The sequence below is a fragment of the Diorhabda sublineata genome, chromosome 4, assembly GCF_026230105.1.
Source record: "Diorhabda sublineata isolate icDioSubl1.1 chromosome 4, icDioSubl1.1, whole genome shotgun sequence".
NCBI classification, from domain to species: Eukaryota; Metazoa; Arthropoda; class Insecta; order Coleoptera; family Chrysomelidae; genus Diorhabda; species Diorhabda sublineata.
Window position 1 is genome coordinate 29,032,805 of NC_079477.1, and position 20,766 is coordinate 29,053,570.

Below are 20,766 nucleotides of genomic sequence, written 5' to 3' on the forward strand. Positions count from 1 at the left end.
AAGTCAATACCAGCATACGCACATTAATGAATAATTAAAAGATTTAACTTTTTGAAAACGAAAATGGAAAGTTATTTAAAAATCGGTAAACTACAATGCGGGCTTTGTGTAATAGAAAAAATACAATAAGAAAAAGCACCATAAAATAAAAACGAACTGAAATTGGAAACTAAATATAACAATTAGGAGAAGCAGTGACGTCAAAAATATAACCTCAAAATGTAAAACATTTCCTTATGCATTGAGTACTTATGGGTTAGCTGATTCTCGTTAGTAAATCCACAGTTTTAACTTCATGATGGATTTTTCTATTTAAATAATCCAAATTATTGAATTATTTTGATTCCCTTAGATGTTTTGAGTCTATTTTTTTAATTTTCACGGTCCTATATCCTCGTCGCTATGCCCAATCTTCTATATAATATGAAATAAAGTTTTCAAGGAAAATTGAGATTAAAGACATTAAAAACAAATATTTATTTTAAAAATAAACTATACAGTAGTATTAGGTACAATGTTATTCGTGATAAAATTTGAAAACTTAAACATTAGTATTGAAAAAAGTGAATTTTAGACATAAGCTAATAGCAAAAACATTATAATAAACAAAAAATAGTGAATATGCGTGAAAAACGACTATATAAATACATATTACTACAACATACAAAATCATACAAAAATCTTACACATACTCATAAGATTTAGACTGTTAATCATACAGTCAATACATTTTTGAAGTTATACTTCTTCTGGCGTGGTTCGGGTAAGAAATTTTTACGATGCATACCGACACCGCTATGTCAAAATGCAACACCACAAAGTTGGTTGGTAAATTAGTCAACTAATAACCATACTCAATGCATTTATTCAAATATTTATAAATCTAGAATAGACAGTTCGGTAGCATTGTTTTATGGATAGATTGACTATCACGAAACCCAAATTTAATAACCTACTCCTGCTGATGAATGTTACTCCAAATGCTAAACTTACAGAGGAGCTTGACAAAAAATTTGATACTTGAGAATGTGGATGTACTAGAAATAGATACCACAGATTCTGAGGGGTATAAAATCTAATTCTTTGTAGCTTCTTGTTTTTTGTCCACATCTTGCAATATAACCTAGTTTTTTCTACTGTTTTTCTTTAAGAATGTCAGTATTTCATTTTCTTATTCGTTTTCTTGATATTCACACTCTTCAAATCCGTATTAACTATTCCCATCTCATTTTTAGTATTTCCATTGGTTTCTACTATTTTATTTTCTCCGTGTATCTTCTCCATTTCTTCTGTAACTGTGTCCGTATCATCCAAGTCTGTGTAATTTCATGAATTTGGCAATATCTTCTCTATTCTTTGTCTCTCTGTTTTAACTAGACAGTGTTCCATTTCAATTTTTTATATTAGATTCGTACCATAGGTTACCACTAATCGAATCGCTGCTTCATATCTGTTTATGTTTGTGTTTCCTTTAATCTTTGCGCTTTACTGGTATGGTTTGTATTGAATAAAGTTGATTATATCCTCTGATCCAATTTCTGAAGTTTTCTTGATATCTATTTTGAAAAAGAAACTTACCCAAAATTTGTTTCTATTTCGTATTACTTTATTCTATATTTCTAGATACAATGTTTTAGTTTTTTCTTGATTCTCCATCTACAGCAATATTATAAAAGAGTTGTGCTTGTATCTCCTTGCCTTATTCAAATTCCTTTGCTGGTTCTTCTTCTGTCTTTTCTCTGCAGATTGCTCCATTGATCAGCCTCTTCATTTTCCTCGGGACTCCAATATGTTCATTAATTCATACTATCAAAATCCTGTTTAAAGTTTATTAATAATATATTCTGATCAATATTGTATTTGTATTTTCTTAAATTATTTATGTCATAATGTAAATTGGTTCATAATTGACTTATCCTTTTCTAAATCCAAATAATTAATCAAGTATTTTCTTATCTTTTGTTTTAACCTCTAATTTAGAATTGTGAGCTTAAAATAAGTTTCTTTTGTAGTTGACACATTCAGGTGGGTCACCTCTCATGGAATGGGAATAAGAATTCTTTTTCTGTATCATTTCTTATTTCCATATTTCTATTACTAATTTAGAACTGATTTCCTTGAGCCTGGGTCCTTCTAGTTGTCAATAGTTGTCACAAGCCTTGATCCAAAATTGATTCCATCTGCGTAAGGCTTTATATTATCTTTCAACTTTTCTTTGGCTTTAGTTTAGTTTTTCGTGGTAAAGTTATTATGGAAGGGAAATATAGGATCGACTTATATAATATTCTAATGAATCTGGGCTGCACAGAAAAGTTACTATCAGTCTACAACAATGTGGACGGAATCTCAAGAAGGTGAAGGAAAATTTTTATGAATATTCGTGATAAAAGTGTTTCTATAAGACAATAATTTTTAAGTACGTTCATAGACTTGAAGTTATTTCTCATTACATTATATTTTTATATCACCCATAGATATGTTTGTACAAAATAATTGTAATAATCAAGTCTAATATTAATAAATACATATTTCATAACACTAGATGAAATTTTGATTTTTTTCTGCGCTTATTTAAGCCAAAGAAGTATAATTTCTAATGTGTATACACACATGGTTTTTTTCATTATACTAAGTACCTTAAAAACTATAATAATATGTCTCTCTTGATCATTACGTAGGATATTTGTGATATTAAGTTACAAATGTGATAATATTAAACCGAACCCAGTAATCTAACTTTTTTTATGAAGTATTTATGGAGTAAGTTACTCGAAAAGAGGCCACGAACTATATTTGGATTTACAGTTTTGTTTAAAAATTTTGAAACCTCAGACTTTATATATTGGTCTCGCTTTAAAGCTTTCGTCGAAAATTTTCTATATGAGACAATATCGTACAATATTTTATTTTCATTGTTTGTGACAAAATCTGAAATTTCTTAATCTATTTTTATTTTTGTATTAATTTTTTTATTCGAAAGTCAGTGTACAATATCATCTTGCCCCTTCTCTGCGTCGCGTTTGCTATTCTTTGATTCTTTATCATTTTGATGGCAAAATAAAAACCTACCGAAAAGTAAACTTAATTTACATATTATATATTTGTGTAACTGTCAATTTTTCTGAAAGTTTTATAGCGTTTTGTTTGAAATTTGTTTTTTAAAAAACAGTTGATGATATTAGTTGTTATGTTAAGGTTATCAAAGACTTTTTCGGAATCTATGAGCTGATTATCTGCGTTTGTAGACCCTTTATAGGCGTACACGTATTTTACAACAAACTTCTCTATATTTTATTATCAAAGCCCGATTTATATATTATATTTGAGCAAATAATCACTTTAATATTTTTAGATAACTTTAGATAACGTTTCAACATAAATTTGACAATTTACACGTAGATCAATCCATTTAAATTACAAGCCATTAACAAAATTTAAATTCGCCATTAATAACCTAACGCCCACTCCTGTCAATGTAAAATTATTCAGAACAAATAACACAGTCATGAGACATCTAAATATCGGAGATCTGTGATCTTATCATATAACTTTTTGAACCAATTCCTTCGTTCAGTATCCTAACAGGATCCGTTTCCTTTCCCAACGTACAGATCATTATAGAATTAATTCCATAGAATCAACATTCAAGATAAGAGCGAGTTATAGGAGTTTGTTCTAGTAAACTAAAACTGTTGATAGGGAGAGAGAGAGAGAGATCATCGATACACTACTCTGTCTACTCTATTCTGATTGGATATTAAATATTAATTATATGTCTAAAACACCAATCAGAAGGGAGTAAAAGAAGATAGAGAGTGGTAAACCTATGCCCTTCCAATAGTAAAATACTAACTTAAATGCCGCTCTTTCTATCTTTAATATTAACTCTATGATTAAGTCACAGCCACCTATATAGACGATAATTTCCGAGAACTCTTTGGCAGTTATTTAAGACTGACATATATACAGGATAAACGAGTATAAATATTACAGCCACGGACATTATAATGTGAAGAAATATAAGGAATATTATATTATTGTTCAATTGTGATATAGACAATACAATACTGGAGACGAATAACTTCGTTCATTTAACAAGAACATTTGTTTTTATCACTTTTATCAAGGGTGTGCAACTGCTTATAGAGAGAAAAATAACATCGATGTACTACTCTCTATCTCTCTTCAATCTAGTCTAATTGGATGTTTAATATTAATTCATTGCATATAACACCAATTAGAATTGAGTAAAGTGAGAAAGAGAATGACAAACCGATGTTCTTTGTACCTCCTTCAATAGTACTTTTTAGTTAAAAATGAGTTTTTGACGCGTGGATCATTCTCGAGTAACTCACTTCAAATATTCAATTCAATTCAATCGAGTCGTGTGTGACTGAGTATTTTCACTCCTCAAATTCTTAATGGAATTAATTAAAAAATAGTAGTTAATTGTTACAATTTCTTAAATAATATTATTACAAAGCCAAATACATAGAAGATATTATTCGTTTTATTCACTTTAATTTGTTAATTTTTGCAATAAATTTAGGAACGATAACATTTTTAAACAGATAAAGATACCGTTCAATAGATATATCACAAGTCCTTACTTCACATTTAAAAAATAATTACGTAGAATAAACGAAACGAGTATTTTCTTCAATTCGGCTCTTCTACAATGTATAATGAATCCAAAATGAATCAGTAGTTGCTTTGCAATTACAGAGCATTGAGCATCCAATCGGGCACATGGGTGCGCACTACATGAAACGCATATGTACCAAATTATCGTTTTTTAGAATTATGCACAGTTGCGTTTTCCCTTTGCTCCTTAAACACCAGAAAAATGTTTGGGCTTATGAGTGTAAAATTTCAAACTCGATTTTTTTAGATTTATAATTGTGTTTGTTTAAACTTAATTAAGAAGGTATATATACTGAAAAGTATAGTTCAAAAAAGTGCTTCCACGGTGTTTGTTCCAATTGATTCTTGTGTACCAAGCTCATGAGCGTCGAACCCATGGACTTCGAGCATAAAGTGCTTAATAAATTGTAAAGCAACTAATGTAACAAATAACTACACCGTAATATTTACAGTGAATCGAAAAATATAAATTGGGACAACACTGAAGACATTACAATTAGAAACTGTTTTAAATAAATAAATTGTAACATCATATTGTTTAAATAAGACCGTCCCTAATTTTTCACTTTAACAAACATGCCTATAATTCAGAAACCAAGCACCGGAAAAATATGTATACGTTTTTTTCAAAACTCGATATTGATATTCGGTTATAAAGTTTTATTCTATATTGGAACCTTATTTTTAAATTTATAATTTATGTGAATTGATTCATAACTAAGGTACTCAGTGGCTTAATCTAAAACAGTACAAATTGTCTTAAAGATAAATTTTTGACCATTCAACAAAAATAATGCAACAATTAATTCGTTGTTTGATTTCGTTTCATTTCTACGTAGAGAAGATATGTAGCGAAGCAGTAAACTATGGCGTTGAACAGTCCAAAAACCTGAAAATAGAAATAAAAAAATTTAATGTGCACCTAAAACAGTAGTCTATAAACCTATAACACACATAATATTTTGGAAAAAGAGATTGTTTCGCTGATTATAAAATATTTTTTCCAATATAAGGCAACGCTCACTCAAAATCTTTTATTTTCTTAAAATTTTTAGATTTGTACCAGGGTTTATATTTTTTTCTATAGAGTTTTTTTACTCGTTACTGAAAGTAATACGTAATCAAGAAACTGTCAGATTTTATAAAACGATAGTAATTTAACCTATACATTTTGATAAACTAGCAAAATTTTCTATAAATTTACCTTTAATGCAGTTTCAAACTTATATGTACCAATACTAATAATAAATATGAAGGAATTACCCTAGGAAAACCAGGATTTTGTTGAACGACTTCCTGATTTTGAAAGGGGAGAGGCTGTTGAACTATAGGGTAATGTTCAATAAGATTTCATAAACGAGCCAATTATTAGATTACAAGTGTTAAAAGTTACACTTCAAAAATATTATTTTGACGTGGCAATTAAAACTAAAAATTTCACATTTGCTGTTTATATTACAGCTTATTGTTACTTCCAGCATGTGAAGTACCTTCAGCACTATACGTTTCTTAGAAAATTAATAACAAAAGTACGTGTAATTTTTTCCAAATGTTGACTTTACCAAGTTATTTAAAATCTAGCTACAAAATTGATTGGAATTAACAAAAATTCTGTTCCACTAACTAGAAAAATTTTAGTATACGAAACAAGTATTTGGGATTAAAAAATTATTTGTTATTTTCATATTTCAATTCACCTAAAAGATGTGCCTGATAGGGAACGATGGTATAGAATTGATTTTTTCTTGTTTCTTATTTATTTTATTAATAAATAATGTGTTCAAGTTTATACCGACTCAACCCATAAAAACTTCAATAAAAACGAGGAAATAGATATAATAACAATCGGGAAAGATTAAAATTACAAATGCATTTCTTCTTATCCTGCACACACTTTTATACTAGATTGATCGCTTATGATATGTGATGTAGGAGTTCTGATTTATTAATACACGATTCGTCCCTGTAAACATTTCCTCACTATTTGATTGGTACATACTGAATGTGAGAGATAAAATATGAAGTGTATCAAAGAAATTAACAATGCTAAAACAAATAACATTCTACTCTTTGGTGTCCCTTCCTTTCCTAAACTCTTTTTCCCTCTTATACTGTTCTTTGCAGTCTTAAATCTTCTTGTTTTGTTCTTCTTTGATCTATAATATTTTTTGTCATTCTAATACGTAGTTGTTTAACCTAACCTAACCTAATCATACTTTCCATTTTGCTTTTCCAAGTATTCTTCCTCTTTAATTGCCAATATTATGATCCTGATTCTAATATTTATCCATACTAATACATTGTATTATTAGTTAAATTACCTGGGAACCTAATGGTCTTATATTTATTAAATTATGCAAAGAAACTATAAAAGTATCCATTATTCTTAACGACTTATAAGGAATAAAATATGAAACTGATCATTTGCAGGCTCCATTATTGTTAGGTTCGTAATGATCAATCTATATGTAATAAATGTATTACTACGAGTATTAGAAAATGTGTAGTATTAGGATTAAAAATAAAATGAGTTAAAGTTCCGAAAAGATTTTGCTGAAATTTTTGCGAAAGCTTTTCCTTCATTTAAGAAGATAATTCCTAAAAGCATTTTTACTGACAAAGCCTCGTTTTCCCCCCAGACCCCTTTAAAGTTATAACAGTTTTACAAAATATCTACGAAAATATTAAGAAGCTCCACATAAACGTTTTTATATAAACAAAATATACATAGATGTATAGTATTCAGTTGTGAGTTGACACGATTTTTTGAATAAACGGAGAGAGTAATATGTTTAGTGCCGATAAATTTAAACCAACTGCACGCCGAAATGTGGCAAATGTCGAGTATACGATTTTCAAAAACATAAAACACGAGTACTTGTTAGTACTTTTTATTTAAATTTAAACAAAGCAGTTTTATTTACAGTTGATTACACACGAAAATATGGTCCTTCGAGCCGCATTATTAACAATTATGAACAATAATTCTAGTAAGTTGAGATAATCTTTAACACGACCTTATTGACTTTTTGGCGGTATAAAGTTTGTCGTGTTAGCTAGTTCTTAATAAACAGGTTAAAACTTACCCCAGCTGCTATATAGGCATCTCTAAAGTATAAAATAGGGTGTGTTCCTGATGCTATAATTAACTGAACGATGAAAGCAACGATGTACAATATCGCCCAGAAACCCGTGTTAACCAATTCCTGAAAATTAAATATACAATTTAATATTTAAACTAACAATATACCGAGTACAGTACTGAAAAATATCGGATGTTGAGGACCATCGCAAAGATTGCGATGGCGCAATCGAAAAAAAAAACAAGCGCTGCTAGAAAAATGATAAGAATCGTTTCGATGGAAAGATAATGACATATAGAGAGTTGTAATGAATGCGCAAAATTCATAAATCGTACAATGTTCACTTCCGAATAAAATGTCAAAATAGTATATCTTTTGACAGAAGTCACAAAAATAAAAAGTCAAAAAAATAATTTAAGTAGAGGACACAAAAGAAAGATCACAAAAGAAAAGGAAGATAAAATTAATGAAAACTGAAACTAAAAACGGAAAACTAAATTTTAGTAATACCTTTTAAATTAACTGTGCAGTCTATTAAATTAAAATTATTCCTTAAAGGAATTATTTAAACAGTGTCCCATTCCGTATCTGACGTAGGTCAAGACGATGGTGGGCCTGATTTACATCATCTGCGGAGTTATACGTTTCATTATTGCAATCTCTCAATTACTAACTTTTTTTATTGGAACGTAGACATTTTCAAATGTCTCTACAGAAAAAATTCAAGACCTAGGTGACCACTTCATTGATCCACCAATCCAACTTTCTTTAAACTTAATGCCTCAATGTGGTTGTGCACCATCATTTTGGAGCCAAATGCTGGTACACAAGTTTTCCTTATCATTTGTATCTTGAAATGCTGCAATTAGGATCGCAAGCACTGCCATACAAAGATGCTAAGATGCTAAATATCGCTCAGCTGTTAAATTCTCGAGAAAGATATAAAGATAAATGAATCTTGTCCTGACGATTTCTACTCAAATATAAATATTTTGGGAGCGTTGAATCAGTCTTTTCTACAGGGTGTTCCAGGACTTGATGCAAAACATTCAGGAGTGAGTAGATGACGTCAAAATAATGCTGTGACATAAAAAAATTCGTGTTACGTGTTTTCCTACAACTTATGTTATAAAAATTTAAAAAAAAAAAACTGTAATAAATGTTCGAAGTGGGCAACTTGCACTTCCGGAGTCTACGGAGAATATTTTATTGAACTTGGAAGAGCATTCGAAGATTCTGCCTTATATACACACATACTTCCTAAATCATAAATTTTATCGAGTTAAACAAGGAGAAATTCATAAATTTCTAATTTCCGAAAGCCGTTTTTCTTTCAACATCCGATCGCTCCGTGCAGACGCTACGCGGGCAAAAGATAGCGGACATGCACTGCGAAGCTCTCGCACTACACACTCTGCCATTGTTGAGATTCAAGCGTCAGTCGGCGTTGTGTTACTGCCACGTAAACATGTTCCTGCCAAGTGTGAATTACGAAGCGTGATTCGTTCACTACAGGCTGAATGCCATAGGGCTGCAGAAATTGGGGAAAACTTCAGCTGTACTAATCTTTTGGTAATAAAATTATTGTTTTATATGAACTTGTCTTTTATTTATAGCCTATCGGAGGTTGAAAAGAAACGGCCCTCGTATAATTTAGAGAATATGCTTGAATATAAGTTGTGACTTTATTTTAAAGGCTTATAACTCAGAAACGAGGGGTCGTATGAGAATTTTTATGTCACAGCATTATTTTCACATCATCTACTCACTCCCGAATTTTTTGCATCAAGTCCCGGATCACCCTAAGATAAACAGTTAGGTGTCGATTTTTTATTATCGATGTTATCCAGTACTAGGTTTGAAGTAGGATCGATTTAATCGACGAACAGAGCACACATTATTAAAATTTCAAATCGCTAAATGATTTTGATAGAATATTAATTTTCAATATTACTTACTGACAGAATCCAATTGATTGGTAGTTTCAATGCTTCTCTAATTCCTAATAGGTATATGAAAATCCATAGAATTGTGAAAATAAAACTGGTTGTAGCAACGAACAGGAAAAAATGTGTACCACTGTAATAAGCTGGTGATGCTAAAGCCATACATAGAATACCAAATATCTAGAAATAAAAAAAAATAAGTAACAATTGAAAGTCGTTGGAACAAAATAAGTCTGTACCCATAAATAGTGATTTATAATTGGGTTTACTACTAATAAATTCGATGTACATAAAGTTTGTTCCAACACTCCGTTTTTGTATTGTCCCAGAACCGAAACGGATCGATTTGTGAGCAGGTAAGTTGGTAAGTTTTCAAAATGCGCATTCATAAGTCATGTAGTAATTAATATAATTTCAATTTACAAATTATGAATCGAGAAAACAAACAAAAAATATTAAAAAACATGCTATCCAATGACAGAACCACGTACGTGACCAGAAATGAGCTAAAATTCGGAAGACAAGCAATAAACGGTCTCACGCTCAAGTCAATCCAAACAGTATATACACTAAATCATAGACAAAGGAATACTAGACTGCGGACAATGGAACGGAGATAGCTCTACCCTAGACCAGAGTAGGACAACCAGGCGTCCGGGTAAAGCCAAACTTAGTCTGGCTTTTCGATTGCATGTCCTGTTAAAACAAACGGTGACGAATGCTCCGGCACTATGCAGTCTCGCCCGATAGCAAATGTTTTGATCAACTTCAAAACCTTAAAAGTTTCCTGAACAATAACGAAGAAAACATCGATTTCAAGAAACTGTTCGCGCATAAGAAGTGTGCAGCCTATTTCAAATCGATGTGTAGTCAAGATTGCTTTCCAGAGTTCCTTGTAAGTATTACTTCGCGATTCCAAGACATAACGCAAACGTTGAAAAAGTTTTTTCCTTGATAGATCAGCAATGGTCAAAAGAACACGACTGATTTTGAAAGAAACGGAGCTCTTAAAGCAGGTTTCTACCAACCAAAAATAGTTTTTTTTACCGTTTAACTTAAAGAGAAGAAGTTTAGTTTTGTTTTATTTTTTTTTATTTTGTTTTATTTTGGGAAATAGCAGCAGGTAAATAAAACTTATTTGTGCAATTGGAGTTCATTAGAATTTAATAAGAATTCAAAAATGTTTATATAGAATTCAATTTTGACTGATGACCGGTTAATAAAAAGATATTTAAAGTGGTTTGGCATTAGATTTTATTTATATTTCATTAAATGTTAATAAGATTCATGGTAATAATTTTACATATAATTATTTTAATGTATATATTAATACTGAGACACACAATTCTCAATCGTCTAAGGTGTCTGGCTGTCTGGCCTTTTTTTCTAAAGTTGACACAACTTTCGAATATAGAAAGTATATGAATCACACAGTTTAGTATTTCTATATCTCGTAGAGAGATTCTCGAACAGTCCCTATTAAGTTGGAATACTTGCATGGGCTCATCCCATAAAACGTCACGTTTTTTGAACGCGTTTTTCTTTGGGTGCAGAAACGGAAATTGCAACGCACGGTTTTCAAGTGCATTGGAATGAACCTATAATGTATTATAGAATTACGGAAAACCTCAATTTCTATGTGAAATATTTAAGTAAAGCGGTTGAAAGCTACCAAACTCCATGATGAATTTCTTGCATGGAAAAAATTTGAATCCAAAGGAATTATGAAGAATGCTGTGCTAGAGTTTTTAGTACTTATAACCAAAGAATAGTTTTTCCAAAGAGTGTCAAAAAGCTTGCTGAACGTTGGGTTAAAATCACATTATATGAATGACTATACTTCGAATATCAAGGTTTCCTTTTTATATGATCATTTAATAAACAAAGTGATCATTGGAAATTGATACTCTCCATATTATGCTTTAAAGGTTCTTTAAATTTATTACTCATTAATTGAAGCTTTATCTAAATACTTTTTTCACTCAGTTTTTTCCGAAATTGTTGAGAATAAGAGGCTTTATAAGTTATATAACAAATTTATTGCCCTTGATAATTACTCAAGCTACGCCTCTGCGGAACTTTCAAGGTGGATGACCTAGTAGACTTTGCAGGTGCGGTTGCACTCTCTTTTATTATTGCATCACGAGCCAAAGGAAGAGCAAAAAAGAACGGAAATGGCCTTATTAGTATCGACAAAATTGGTAACGTATCACTTTGCATTGGCGTATGTATCTAAAGGACGTAAAATTGTATTTATATGAATGTCGTTGTATGGTGAATTTAAAATCTTGTTGGGAGATACAATTCTTTAAATATTGATCATTAAAACATAGTAATCAAGTAAATTACGACTCTATTCCAACAAAATAAATTTGGAAAATTGTAGTAGTCTATATAAAATAGGCAGATTCTTTCAATAGAATATAATTTTGTGCGATGACACACAAATAAATCTATGTTTTATACTTGAAATTATTTTCTATTCGACGTTCTTCACTTTTGAACTGTAAATCACAATACAGTTATTAAAGTCCAAGTTACAATTTTTTCATTTTATATTCTAATTTGCCTGGACTAATATGTGAAACTAACCTCTATTTCAATGTTCTGAAATAGCATACGCCATCGAGTAAATATAACCAATATCTCGTCACCGATTTATTTAGACAAATTTGAGCAGCTTCAAAAACAAGGACGTCTTGTAAATTGGATATCACTTTAAAATAATACAACTGCATTTAGTTAATAATTCAAAGGCACCATTCATGTTTACTCAGTATATTGTCGATAAAATAGGTAATATATACAGTGACCTTGTGATTTTTAAAATAATTACGCCTATTTTAATATTATTTACAATCTTTTATTACTTACGACGACCATCCAAGGCATTTATTATAGTACAGGCAAATAAGGCGATTTTGATCTATAACCTTAAATTTTATTGGGTGATTTTGATTTTCTAGATTTTGGGAGGTTTTGAAATACTGAATAAGTCTAGCAACAAAATTTCAGGTAAGGATTTGTTAAATTTTGGGACTTGAAACTAAAAAAAAATTTTGAAACGCGAATCACTCGAAAACTATGAGGAATTCGATAAAAAAACTGCCGTAACAAGCATTTTTTCCTGGCCTCAAAATTTTCACCGTAAAATGGGTTCATGTACTCCAAAACATTTTGTATTGCGGATAACTCGAAAACTATGAGGATTTCGACACAAACCGCCGGTACAAAAAATGTAGAGCACAACATTCTGTACAAAGAAGTTTTCAATTTTTTCCTAATCTCAAAATTTCCATTATAAAATGGGTTTGACCGTTCAAAAATATTTTGAATCTTGAATAACTTGAAAAACTACGTAGAATTCGAAAAAAATTGCCAAAACTATAGAGCATAAAATGAGTACCCACATTTTTGTGAAAGTGAAACTAATAACAATAATCAACCGAGAACGAAGATAGTGTTAATGATCCCGTTTTCTAAAAGTTCATTTGAAACCAAACAGTAGTTCATGTGTGTTATATACATGAAAATATTAATAACACAAACGACAAATCTCTTGTTGAATTTGCTTGTTTATATGGCAGAGATGAAATATATAAATTTAAACTCCAAGTACTTACGTGGACGACATACCTCTTCATCTCGCAAGATTTTCGAAAATTTCTCAAGTCGAAAATTATGCTGGCTTCCCGATTAGAAAATAAAGATCTTAACTATCATGATGCATTTTGATTTTTTGAAAACGAAGTAGTTTTCCAAGAGTTAGAGCAGTTTCCATGTGTGCCTGGAAGGTAAATTAGCTTGAATTCGTACTGGGGGGAATTCGCCTCCGGAAATGCTCCGGTTTTCGGCGTTAAGGAAGATTCATTCAGATATAGTGACTAAAGACCTTTTAGAAAGACCCTTTAGAAAATTTTGTGCTCAACAGTTTTTTTTCGAATTTCTCTTAGTTTTCGCATTTCAAAATTGTTTTGAGTTACCAGTTCCAAAATTTCGAAAACCTATGCTCATAATTCTGTTAATAGTTGTTAGGCTTATTCAGTAACTTGAAACCTCTGAGAATCTATAAAATCAGAAGTGCCCAACTTAATTTCGAACTTAATCCGATTTTACTTGTACTAATGTGAAAAAGAATTATTCTGCATCTATGAAACTAAAAAAAGTTTCATAGATATGTCATGATTTTAAGTGAAACAATATACAAAAAACTTGAGAAATGATTTCGTTCAAAAATTTATAGAATTAGAATCAGGAATAACACCTTTCTTTTTACCACTCTGTATTGAATTCACTCTATTTCTATGGTCCAAATTTTATAATCAATATCACACTCCAGTAAATATTTCGCTTTGAATTTTGCGTGATTACTTACTGATGAGAACATATGAATCAATTATAATATTCGCCAATTAACTAGTCAATTAGTTAATTAATTTAATATTTCATATCGCGAATATGGTTGTTTTAACTTCAATCAGTCTTCCAACCATTCTATAAAAAATATCTTTCCGAATTTAGTATGTTTATGGATATTTATAAATAAATAATCCAGGTGCTGTAACCAAAATTTTACTAAAACCTGACATTAAAAAACAATGGTAATTTTTGACACACGCGTAGTTTTTGAAGAGAATTTTAAGAAAAAAAAAATGTTAAACGCTTGAGCGACCATGAAAAATTGAGAAAATCACCGGAAAAATTGTGAAAATTGGTATTTTGTCAATAAGGTAGAAGGTATTGAAAATTTCGATACAAACAAGTATTTAGAGCGTGATAGTTCTCTATCTACAATTTTTTTGGAAAAATAGTCAATTTTGGAGATAAGTGGCCCTGAAGTGTTGTTTTTCTGTAATGGACCCCTGGTGCAAGAGTTGTGAAGCGCATGCTAAAGTTAATTAGGCTGTAACTGTGTGGATTCGTGATTTCAGTAGACTAAAATCAGATTCCCATAATGATTGTTATAAAGTTGATTTTCCGATTCTACACTATTGATATTTGTGAATTCGCTCCCGATTATAAAAACAGCTTTGACGGTTCGAATTATTTATTAATGATTTTTCCAAAAAATTGCGATAAAACCTTTTATTTTTTCGTATCAATTGAAATAAATTTCTTAAAAATAGAAGAAAGGATGAAATCATATAGACCGACTGAAGTTTATTATAAATTGGAGTTTTCGAACTGAAATAAGTGAAAAAGAAGGAAAAAAAAGTGGCTGGGCAGCGCACCAAGCATTTATCAAGCAGAAATCTATGCAATTGAAAAATGTGTTTGGTTCAATCTAGAGAGGAACTATCGCAAACAGGAGATCATCAGGAAAGGAAATGAAATAGCTGATAAGCTCGCTAAAACGGGGCAGACAACCTCTTCATGGGAACCGAAGTCTTCTATGGTATCAGCTACAGAACAATGGAAAAAGCATTGGAAAAGAAGTTAGATAGGAAAAAAACCAATTATTGGACCAGCTGCAGGGGTTGAGACAGAAAAATACTTTTCTGAGAAACTATTACAAGAGTAGATCTGCTGTATCTAAGTAAAAATAATCTACGAATACTAACAGGAGTTCTATCGAGGCACTGTCACCTCAAAAAACACCTGAAGACGGATAGACCTAGCAGATAATGGGGCGTTTTTTTTGAACACATTCTCTCGAAATGTGAAACACTGAGGAACATAGAACACTTCACCTGGAGGAGTGCTTGAAATAGAAGACGAAGATCTCTGGCAATTAAATCCATCTGGGTTCTCCAGTATCTCAGCAAGATAGGGGGATCCAATAGATCCTTTGGGTCGCAGTGTATACGAGACTCGAAATCTATATATACATATATAGGAGGAAAAAAATACTAGTATAAACCAGAATGACTGAAGATGTATTAATATATTGATTTATTGAATAATGATGAGTAATCATATTTAATTAATTATTGAAAGCGGCCTCCTCGGAGTTCCCTGTCGCCTGGTTCACCGTGTGAAAAATCAGCGCTTGATATTTCAAAATAAAAGTGGCCTAAGATTACCAAGAAAAAATTTAAGGTCACTGTGAGGAAGATCAGGTTCTGAAATACGGATTCTCACATTGATGAAGCTACAGTCAAGAAAGTAGACTTACTAGCCTAATCATAAAAATTTCCATGTGTTTTGGAAAATTTCAGGAAAGTGTAAAAAAAGATGAATGAAAACTGTCTCACCGCACGTTTTTAGACGCATATCCTGAAAGGTCTGGGTCATGGGTCTAGAATGACAAGTGGCCTTTTACAGGAAACTGCACTTTGAAATTTTTACATCAAACGCAAAAACATCGATCTGAAGAATGAGCAAACTAAAAAACAACGTGAAAAATGTGATTGAATTTGGCCAAAAACAGCTTTGGTTAATAGATAAATATCACTTTGGACGACACTTTATAGCTATTATTATTAACTAAGTTGGAATTTCTGAGACCGTTGGCGATATTCGTACTGAGCACACTGTTTACACTACCACTACTCCAACACTCACAAATTACACGGTCTGACGCGCGTTTCGATAACCAAGTTATTGTCTTCAGAGACTTACTTGTCTTGTCTAGCTTGTTTAATTTTTCTAGGCAATCCCAAACATAAATATTAATAATGTAAAATTGTTAAAAAATATATTCAATAACAAATTATTGAATGCATTCAAAAGCATTGAAATTGCTAGATATAAGAGTAGCTTGAATAGGGACAAAGGGTCGATTCCTTACAGCCCACTATAGTCAAGGAATTAATGTGAAGATTCACGCCACGTGAGTTTTTCCCCGCTGGAATTAATTTTCGCGGGAGAAGATTTATTGGAGGAAAAATCTAGTATAAAACAGGTAAGTCCAGTCATTAGATTCTTCTCTTCCGATTTGTTGATGCGTAGATCTGATATTTGCTCATTATTTCGTACAGGAAGCATTTTGCAAAAAATATGAAGACACATTTATTGTGCAGATTTTAACGTTGTACAAGTTTGTTTGTAGGTATACATAGTATTGATGTTTTCAACCCCTTTCACGTTATTCACAAAATACCAATTTTCTGGAGTTATCCTCAGTTTCCATAGACGCTCGAGTACCGAATAATGTTTTTTCTTAAATGAAAAAACTGCTCGAATACCAAAAATCATTTCTTTTGGTTTTAGTATCTGTTTAAAACCCTTGGTTCCTGGACTAAAAGATATAGAATTTTAGTTAAGTAGACTGCAGCGTGGCGCGTACATTTCAAAATAATATAAAAATCGAAATTTATATAAATTCAATAATGTAGATATATACTTTCGGTATTTTTTTTTATTCTATTATTGCCAAATTATGATATCATACGTACAAATTTCATCCGACACGACCCCTATCCTGTGATTATCTTTTACATTTTTGTACTCTTTGAAATCTGTATAAAGCATGATTTTTGAAAAAAAAAAAGGTTTTCCATATCTATACTACACAATGACTTATACTGATTATAAATTCGTCTTCGACATTTCCTAGGTAAATCGTCTTTATATTCTACTTTCCGTCATTGATTTTGGTTCTACTGAGCCGAATACAATTTTTTTCAATCCACCTAATTAGTCTGATTCCGTCACGTGTGATTTCTGCTCAACGTTTGACGACGGAAGAAGATATAGGCAGAACAATTTATCAAATTAAAAAAATAAACGGTCTCAAGTCTAAAGACTTGTATCTCAAAATATAAAACGTCATCCTCGTATAACATTTTTATCCATCTTGTACTAATGCTATTCATCTTGTATCATAAATTATTCTTATGAAAAATAGTAGATCAAAGTAAAAAATCGACCTTGCAACCCAAAATATTTTCAGAAACATTCGTCAAATATTAAGACGCAATGTTAGTAGTTGGAATATTATCATCATTGAAATATTGTAGTCGCTTTTATGCATTACTAATACTGAAACCTTGAATGTTCAACATATAAGTAATATTTATGCAGTTATTTATTAGTCATTTCCATGTTTAAAACACATCACACTTAGAGGCGTTTCATAATGTAAGCAGATATTTCAAACAACAAAACTGAGCTTACCTAACCTAACCTATGTCACAACAATAGCTTATCTGGGTTTCTCTGTGAAGAAATATGTTGCTGATATGCTAATAAATATTAATTTTTCTTTGTAAAAATAAATAATTATCATTATAAAAACATGTTTAACGTTGTTAAATTGCAATATGGACGCCGAGGATTAACCACCATAGATCAGAGATCAAACTGCAGTGGGTTTCTTGGGGTAAATGTGCACTAAAAACAGTCAAGGTGGGTTTGTTGACAAGTATATATAGCTCAAAAGGGATGTATAATTTTTAATTTCAAGTTCTCTTCAAACGGTTGTGAAATAATATACTAATCCTCTTATGCAGCAATTAGTTTTCAAGGAATGTGGTATTTTCAAAATCAGAACTCTCCTAAAGACCGCTTGACATGACGCAAGACAACGTGTAATGCAATGCAATGCAAGACGCAATATTTCTTGATCAAAAGCATGCGCAGATGAAGTTCAGCTGATTGTTTCATGCAATATCTCCCACTTGCAACATTATCAATTTGTTGATAATGAGCTTCTGATCTGCTGATATTACGTCTCTTGCCAAGAATTTCTTAGTTATTTTGTTTTATTTTTCTTAAGAGTTTGTTCATGTTTCTTCATCCATTGTCAAATATAATTTTGTATGTTTTCTCGACTAATTCTATAGCTGAATTTATGTTTTCCGTTATTCTATTTGGCCAGGGCTTGGCCCACCATCGCCTAGGTGCCCTTTTCTGCCTATCATACTCCAAAACCAAGGCAACAGCCTATAACTGACCACAACATATAAAATAAACTTTAAGGTTATGAAATTGTATACTTTTTCTTATGGAATTTTGACTATGAAGCCATGGGAAGTAATAATAACCTAAGGACATTGATATTCGTTCGGAAAAATATTATAACAGATTTCGGAAACTTGTTTTCTATAAGCATAGAAAATTTTTTGCTGATTATAGAAAAAATACAGAACAAAAATATTTTATTTGAAGGTGTAATTAACAAAAGAAAAATTAGAAAAGTTAAGTGAAGATTCAGACGACTTAGTTTCTATAACTGATAAATTTCCAATATGCAAGCTGTTGTAATTTGATTATTATGTTTGGTATGTTGATTCTATAATTTCATTCAAATTCTGATCAATATTATCAATTCATTAATTAATTTCATTGGATTTCTGTTGGAGCAAAAAATTTGTTAATTGAACAAATCGAGGATAAAATTTTGAAAATGAAGAATCCAGTCCATAGTTAGTGAGAAAAATAGATTTGTAGTTCGGGAAAATATTTTCGAAGACAAAATGTTTGAGTTTTTGTAGGCCTATTCTTTTATAATTTAAAGTAGGTGAATGAAATTTGTTGATGTTGTCTATCAAACCACAACTATTTTTCTGTTCGATTATAGCAAACCGCATCTCCAAACTGTTAATATTCAATAAATGAACAGTAATTGAAAAAAATTTATTATTTCAATTTACGCAACTGCTATGGTTAATTTTAAAAACTTGCGAACAATTTTTTTAAAAATATTTCCTCTATATTTCTATATATGTATTTACAAATTTTTCATTAATTTTTGAAAACTTATGGGTTGAAAAATTTTTTTTTGGAAATCTAGTTTCAACATACTATACGGCATAAAATTTCCTACAATTTTTATGCCTACAGTTTTGTGTAAAAGGAAAAATAATTTATCATAGAATTTAGAAAAATTATGGTCCATATATTTTCGATTATGGATATAATTTTCAGAAAATAGATTCAATTGTCGGCCTCACTTTCCTGGACTATCGTAATCGGTTTTTGAGTAAGTTATTTTTATAGTCTATTTTGATGATTGAAAGAGTAATAAAATGGAGAAGCATTCATAGTCCATAGACGTATCACTATTTTTAGTATACAGTAGACATTTCATTAGACAGTGTCAGCAATATTAAGGTATAGCTTTGTGTTACAGAAATATATGTGCAAAATGAGTAAAGCAAAAGCATTTGAAGTATTTCAAAAAGAATAAAAAACGTTATTTTTAACTGTAGATAAGGATTGAGTTTAACACCACGATCTTGATCAAAATAAGAAGTTAAAGAGTAGTACGAACCCTGTACTTCGGCCCCAAAGCTGATAGGAAGAAAAAGTGAAACAGAATTTTGTAATTGTAATTGTAATCTTTTGGAGAGAACAGATGTAAAAATAATCATCATCAAAAAAATTTTGGTTTAGTTTTTGGTTAGTAAATCAAAGTACGAACTATTTCAACATTCACCCTATTCATATAACGCGGTTTTCCTTATTTATAGCAAAAATCTCAGGCAGAAAGCGATTTACATCAAACAAAAAATTATGAAAGTGTATATAGAAAATATATTGAATGACAAAATTTCATTCGAATCATAAAATCGTGTTTTTCTTGTCGATTAATAAAACTGTTTGACAAACCACGCATTTGTTGTTGAGCATTTTGTGTTTAAGAATCTCTCAATATTGACAATTCGATATACACTATTGATGATTACCCCAGTTAACATAAACATTGTTTCCACTTTCACTGAAGGTAAGTTTACGCTGTTTCTTCTCAATTTACAAGTATTACATTAAAGAATTTGACTAAATCCATTGCACCAAACAAAATTCCAAAATCCCAGTATTCCAAAGGTGTAATATTTATGTACTATTTAGGATAAAAAACGAGAATTGGTCAATATTATACTTATTTGCTAAGCCGTTTTGATGACGAAATTTAAAGAAAAACATTGGCATTTATTGAGAAGAATTTAGTTCCATCATGACATTGCACCTGTTAAGAATAATTAGCTGGCTCCTTTCGATCACTTTTTGTACTCTTAAATGGTTTGAGAAAATTGGTAACCAACTCGACTAAACGTGTAAAGATTCTGTTGATGAACAAACTCGTACATATCTTTCAATATTCAAAATTACAATAATAACAAATAAAAGACTATTATAAATAGAACACATTTTCTTATACCATATAAGATATAAGATCTATACCAATCTTATAATCTCATTAATTACTC

General features: G+C 30.7%; 1 protein-coding gene across 1 annotated transcript in view; it reads right to left on the reverse strand.

The window, feature by feature from the left end:
• Positions 1–453: 453 nt before the first annotated feature.
• LOC130443126 (CKLF-like MARVEL transmembrane domain-containing protein 4) overlaps positions 454–20,766 on the reverse strand; it is a 60,703-nt gene continuing 40,390 nt past the window's right edge. The window contains exons 2-4 of the mRNA XM_056777605.1: positions 9,686–9,853; positions 7,731–7,850; positions 454–5,533 (exon numbers count right to left, since the gene is read on the reverse strand). Of these exons, the coding sequence (XP_056633583.1) occupies positions 5,447–5,533; positions 7,731–7,850; positions 9,686–9,853 (375 nt within the window). The 3' untranslated portion in view covers positions 454–5,446. The remainder of the gene's footprint in view (positions 5,534–7,730; positions 7,851–9,685; positions 9,854–20,766) is intronic.